This window comes from Bactrocera latifrons, unplaced genomic scaffold, assembly GCF_001853355.1.
Source record: "Bactrocera latifrons isolate USDA-ARS-PBARC rearing strain unplaced genomic scaffold, ASM185335v1 scaffold_138, whole genome shotgun sequence".
Classification (NCBI taxonomy): Eukaryota; Metazoa; Arthropoda; class Insecta; order Diptera; family Tephritidae; genus Bactrocera; species Bactrocera latifrons.
The window spans coordinates 256022-263135 of NW_017534830.1; the positions used below are offsets into that span (position 1 = coordinate 256022).

The following is a 7114-nucleotide window of genomic DNA, read 5'->3' on the forward strand; positions in this document are numbered from 1 at the left end:
AAAAAGTTATAAAAAAAAGAATAAAAATAATTGCAAAAATTAAAAAATGAGGTAAACAAAAAACATTTGAATTTATTTACTTAAAATGCTTGCTATTAATCAGAGTTGCCAACTACAATGTGCTACAATCAGCTAACACTAATTCGGCTAAGTGCTCAAATAATCAATGCAACAACATTCATGAGTTGAGATGATGGAGGCGAATAATGCATAGACACCAATGGGTGATGAAATGACTCGAATGCGGGTACGAACGAAAGGCGTACGAAATGAGCGGGAATTAGAGAACTCGTATGCTGGTTATGTAGACACTAGCTTGCAACTGCGATAACCTGCGCTTCTTGAGGTTAGTTTCAATACGGATATTTGTAGTAAATTTTTTTTTTTTTTTTTTGTAATTTTTACACTGACAGTACATACAAACGCTATGTAGACAAGTGAGCGCTAAAAGGTTAGTGTGATTGTGTTAAATTTTTTTTTAAATATATTTTTACGAGTGTGTTTGTGTGTACGAGCACGATGACGCGCACAACTCGGGAGGATAACTAGTATATAGTAACTGGAGTTATACACATACATACATATGTATTTATTATGTTCAATGGTGTGTATTTATATAAGTTTAAAGTTGTTTGTAAGCAAAATAACGGTGCATTAGTATAGAAAGAAGAAAGAGATGTCACATCAGACGAGTGTGTTTTCTACAGTTTCGACGCGTTTGATTTGAGTTGAGTTTGTTTTGTTGTTGTTATTTTTCATGTAATTGATTATCTACTTGTAAACAGTTATTATGGCATGTAGTGTTCAATTTATTTTTGTTGCTTTTAATAATTTTCGTTTTCTTACGCAAAAGTTGAATATTTCGAAAAAAAAATTTATAAAAATTAATAATTGTAAACCAACGTTACAACAAATTCAAATCAATTCAAATTAGTTAATACTGTTATTTTTGATTTGTGAACGAACGAACGAAGGAACGAGCGAACGAATGAACGTACGAACGATTGACGATTGTTGTTTTCGTAACTAATTGTTTGTTGCTTTTTTGCTAGCTGCACGCTAATAATTGCTTTTGTTGTTTACCTGACAGAATAGAGCCTGATGTTTTGGGTGAATTTATGCGTTTGATTAGTTGGTCGATTGGTTGGTCGGTTGTTTTGGTTGATTGGAAACAGAAACAACGTTGCATTAGAAGGAGGTTTCAGGTTTCGAATGAGTTAAACGTACAAAAACAACCAAAAGTGCGTTAGATAAGCGAGTTGTAGTTACATAGTTGTTGTAGCAGTTGTTTTTTGATTATTTAAATTTTTTTTTTGTTTTAAAAGTTGGAGCGGAGGAGCAGAAGTAGTAAGTACAATTGCAGAACGCGTTTAAAGAGAGCGATGTTAAGCGGTAACAAAGAGATAGAAAGTAATAATGATAAAAATAAGTGTTAAAAACTTTCAAATTATTTATTTGAGCATTGAAAATTACTTAAATTTTAAAATTAATGCAAGGAAAAGCGAGTTAATGGAAAAAAAGTTAAATGACATATAATTTTAGTTTAAGTTAGCTAGGCTTTAAATACATAAATTTTTAAACTAATCTAAATATTCTATGTACTTATGAAGTTTCTAATTATAAAATTTTTTTTAAAACTTTTTATAATTCAATATTCTAAATTTAAAAAATTGTTTACCCTTTTTATAATTAGGCTTATGATTATTTCTTATAAATAAAATATAGCGCGAAACTAAAGCTAGTGATGTTTGGAATATGTGTTCAGAAAAAAGATTAAAGGTATGCACGTAACAATTAGATGGGAAAGTTTTTAAAAGGACTTCATAACAAAAAAAAAAAATAATAATAATAATAATAAAAAAAAATCAAGAAATGTTAGTTTCGACATCAGCTAAGCAACTTATAGCAAATACTTATAACTACGGATATTATACCGATAATCTCTGCCAAATTTCGCGAGGATATACTGTCAATTGAAAAAGTTTTCCTTGCAAGGACTTTATTTCCATTATTACATTTGTATGGCAGCTATATTCTATAGTAGTTAGAAAATTCATACAAGGATTATAGCTTTCACTAAAACAATAATCTGTGCCAATTTCGCGAAAAAATCTTGTAAAATAAAAAAGTTTTCCTTGCAAGGATTTTGATTGTTCAGTTTGTACGACAGCTATATGCTATAATGGTCCGATCTGACCAATCTCTACGGATATTATACCTTTCACTAAAATAATGATTTGTGCCAAATTTCTTGAAATCTTGTCAAATGAAAAAGTTTTCCTTGCAAGGATATGATTTTCATTATTCGTCTATATGCTATAGTAACTCAAATTGAACAATTTATAAGGAGACTATACCCTTCCATAAAAGAATAATCTGTGCCAATTTCGTGAAAAAATCTTATAAAATAAAAATGTTTTCCTTGCAAGGACATGATTTTGGTTGTTCAGTTTGTATGGCAGCTATATGCTATAGGGGTCCGATCTCAACAATCTCTACGGATATTATAACTTTCACTAAAACAATGATTTGTGCCAAATTTCGTGAAGAAATATTGTCAAATGAAAAAGTTTTCTTTGTAAAGACATGATTTTCATTATTCGGCTTGTATGGCAGCTATATGCTATAGCCTTAAAAGAATAATCTGTGTCAAATTTCGTGAAGAAATCTTGTAAAATAAAAAAGTTTTCCTTGCAAGGACATGATTATTTCTTATTACGCCGCCTAAATGTAGGCAACAAATTCTTATAAGTTTGTATTATTATCAGTAAGATAAGGCAAATAGATAAGAATTGCCCCGCGATCATCAGAGCTAGGAATTATTTTTTTTTTGCGTGGCTAATACATTTTTTTGAACTATAATTAAAGCTTTATGGCTACATTCTAATTTAAGTAGCTCCTAAATGTGAGCAACGACTTATTTTGGCAGTGTTCAAACATTTATTTAGAGCAATAATGTAGATTATATGGCTTTTTAAAACGAGAATAATATAAATAAATTTATTTTTAAAATAAAAAAATCTCTGGTCTCACATATTTTTTGCGAAAACTAAAAGTAAAATATTATTTTAGAAAAATTAATAACCTGCAAATAACTCGGTTACATATATTTAGTAATGTTATGAGTCTATAAACCTTAGAAGAGTTAAGAGCTGGCTTATGTATTACTTTTTAAGCAAAACCGCCTAGAGGTATGAAATACTTTATATGTTATGAGTCTATAAACCTTAGAAGAGAACTGGCTTATGTATTACTTTTTAGCAAAGGCGCCTAGATGTAGGCAGTACATTATAAAATAGTAAACTACGATTTCGTGTAATTTAAAAATTATCTGAAAAATTGTACTTTTATATAAAATAGTTAAAACATTAACTTTAAAAAAATATATATATTGAATAACTGGCATTTTTCTAACTAAAAATATTCACTACAATATCTTATAAATATTTTGAAAGTAGCTCGTTTCTTGAATACCCTTAAGCATTTGACATACATTTTTTTTTATGAATTACATGTTTTTTATAAATTAAAAAAAAATTTTTTTTATAAACTGCATTCTTATAAATGTTTTTGGAAAAATATATTTTTTTGCTAATTTTTCGATGAATGAAGTAAATGTTTTGAGATGTACGATTTTGATGGGCTTGATACGTTTAAATAATTATTTTTAATTATAATTATTTATTTTAGTTTTTTTTTTTTTGTAGAACAAGAAAGCAACTCATCAAATGCTTTAGCAAAATTTGGAAAAGCTGCATAAAAAACGGGGAAGCGTGTACATAAAAAGTAATGAATTGCAAAAGCACGTTAGCTATATATGTATGCAGATATTATAACGGTTATTACGTAAAAAGTATGCAAAGTGAAAACGTAGAACTCAATTGCAGAGTGTTCTTACAGCAATCTTAAAAAGTGATTTTGTCTCAATACACATTTTTTGTACTTTCAAAACTGCTGTGGCAGGAAAAATGATGGGAGATAAGGTAATTGGTTGATAGAGCTGTGTGTAGATTGTTTGGTAAACCGTTAGCAACTACAAATTGCATTTAAAATGTAGGATATATATAGAAATAGCGCAAGTAATGGATACTACAGAAGTTGGGTTGGGTTGGGTTGTTAATGAGCGCATATTGCTAGTGTTGATAATCGAAAAGTGGGGTTAGATATTATTTTGGCAGAGATTTCGACTGAATCTTAGGTTTATTAGAAGATAAAACTATGTTGTTGGAAGCAGGCAACACAGGAAAGGGCAATATTTTTAAAAATTCAAACTACTGCAGCGACTCAAACTACCATAAAAGTGTTGCCAAGTTAAATAACTCTACAATAAGGAGAGTACGAGTTGGTACGACAAGCCAAAATCACCTGTAGTAATTTAATTAAGAGTTACTTTTTGAATTTGTGACATATAACCGACTAACTTTTGAATAAGGATTTCATTTCTTCTTAACTTTAAGCATAAACTACAAAACAAACGAATATTGTAGAGTTACATTTACAAAAAAAAAAAAAAAAAAAAATTAATGGTAGTACTTAAAAAGGGAGGTTTTGTGCTACTTTTCAAAGTTTTTTAATGTTTTCGAAGTGGCAATAATTACTTCTCTACCATTGCCGCAGACATTAATTAAATTTTATACAAAAAGTGGACTTTGAAAGTTAAGCTCTTTAGTATTGAACGGCCGTTACATATAAAAAATTTAAATGACGCTATAATCTGGTTGAAACCGACTAGAACACGCTAAGTTTTAATGATTAATAATATGATAAAAAGCAGTTTTACATTAAAAAAAAATACTATGGTTACTAGGTTGGGACCTAATATTTAAAAGGAGAAAATCTAAATTAAGAAATTTGACAGTAATTTTTTTTTGTCGAAAAATGCAGTTTAAATTTTGCGCACAAGCAAAATTTGTAGCTATAATTCTTACATATTAAAAGTGAAACCAGAAACTAATACGTTAAACTAAAAATTACGCAAGTGAAAATAAATTGACTAATTAACAAAACAAAAAAAAAAAAAAAAAAAAAAAAAAAAAAAAAAAAAAAAAAAAAAAAAAAAAAAAAAAAAAAAAAAAAAAAAAAAAAAAAAAAAAAAAGAATTACAAAAAAAAAAATAATAATAAAAACAAAATTCTAAAATTACAAAAAATATTAAAAGTTGATCAGCGCTTGCGTAAAGAAAGAAAATATATATAACTCGACTACAGTTAAAATATTATAAATTGAAAATAGCGCTGTGCTTGAGCGCACATAAAGCCGTTCTTACCAATGCCAAATGGTTTGCAAGGCGGTTCGTCATTACTGCCCTTGCCGCCAAAGCTGTGGCGATTGCGTGTGCCAAAGTCGCGTATAGCTGGATGTGCTGAGTCAAAAAAAAAAAATATATATATATAAAAAATATGTATATATTTATTCCAAGGCATTTATTTAGTTTTTAATTACCTGGAAACTTGGAGTTCAATGTTTGATTGTTGAGATCGGCGAAGGACTCGGAGCGTCCCACATTCAGCAGCGACTCCATGGAGGCATCAAAACGCATGAGCTGCACAAGAGATTTTCAAATGGAAACAATATTTAATTACATATTATTTATTATGTAATTTCCTTTAATAAAGTACTCTATTTATATGTGACTACATAATATAAGTTGACTATTTGCTTGGTAAGGTAAAATTACTTATATATTGATACTGATAATAAAAAATATACAATTAAAAAAAAGAAACGGGTATCTAAAAAGTTTGTGTACTAAAGTAATTAGTAATTGAATATAGTTAAAAAGAATGAAACAAACACATACATACATATAAAACACACACATATAAAAGTGGCACATAAAAAGTGGATTCGAAAGTGAAGCTTTTGGAACCAGTAAAATTTTCAAGCTGTTGAATATCAGTTAGTAGTTGTTTTTTCCACACTTTTTTCTTTCTTTTGAATTGTTTTTTAATGTGTCATTTGCATTTGTGCGGCTGTAGTGAACACTTACGAGTTAGATTTGCAACTTACGCCGAGTGTAATTCTATAAACTAAGCAATTGCGTAGATAAATTAAATATACTTACGGTTTTTAATAATTTTTTTTTCAAATAATTATATTTTCTTCTTTATTAGCACAGACATCGCTTATACCTCATAGTTGGTATATATCAACTTAATAAATAAAAAAAAATGGTATGAAAAAATCTACATATTCAAAGTTTTTTACTGCCAAAAATTATAGAAAACAAAAAATTGTTAACTGCGGTAGCACCAAAGCTACAGAACCCTGCAGGAATACAAAAGATTGCTTATAAGAATTTGATTCCAATCGTTCAGCTTGTATGGCAGCTATATGCTATAGTTGTCCGATCCGAATATGTATGGTAGCTATATGCTATGGTGATCCGACATTACATTATTGCTTCAGGCAATACTTCGCGTCGAATTTTTTGAAGAGATCTTATAAAATGAAAAAGTTTTGCATGCAATTACTTTGTTCAGATTAATCAGTTTCTATGGGAGCTATATGCTATAGCTTGGAGAGAAAAGAACATCAGAACAATTTCATTTTCGATAGCTCAAAAACTGGAAAAAAAAGACTAGTTCTYATGTATTCAGACAGACAGACATGGGTAAATCGGCTCAGCTCGTAATGCTGCTCTTTTATATATTAACTTTATGGGGCACTTCATGGCAAACTGAATAAACTCTGTTGTGGGTCTACAAGTTGATTGTCGATTAGAAAAATCGCCAATTGTTGTTGTTGGAGCAGCAAACGACATTCTATAGAATAATTTTGAGGAATGATACCGAGTTAACAGTGAACAGTCAGTTAAAACTCAATGTTTGTTGGAGATTACTTTAACCCGAGTGTTGGAAAAACGGTAGTCTAAATGTGCATGTACGTAGTCAGATGATAATTTTTATATATTTTCCGCAAAACTTATGTATAATTAATTTTTAATAATTTTTCTTTAAAAACATTTGATAAGATCAAAAAAAAGGATATAGAAAGGATTATAAAAAAAAATTTTAAAACAAATTATAACGAAATTTTATGAAAATAACCGCAAAAATTATTTATAAAAAACAAAAACACTGTAACGAAAAAATAATAGTAAATGCATAAAAAT

The 7114-nt window shown here is 28.8% G+C and overlaps 1 protein-coding gene across 10 annotated transcripts in view; it reads right to left on the bottom strand.

Moving 5' to 3' along the window:
* The window catches only part of LOC108965287 (kinesin-like protein KIF13B), a 65542-nt gene that overhangs the window by 10730 nt on the left and 47698 nt on the right, over nucleotides 1-7114 (bottom strand). For all 10 annotated transcript variants that reach the window (XM_018927588.1, XM_018927594.1, XM_018927595.1 and 7 more), the window contains 2 exons: nucleotides 5443-5542; nucleotides 5267-5362 (listed from right to left, as the gene is read on the bottom strand). In XM_018927588.1, the coding sequence (XP_018783133.1) occupies nucleotides 5267-5362; nucleotides 5443-5542 (196 nt within the window). The remainder of the gene's footprint in view (nucleotides 1-5266; nucleotides 5363-5442; nucleotides 5543-7114) is intronic.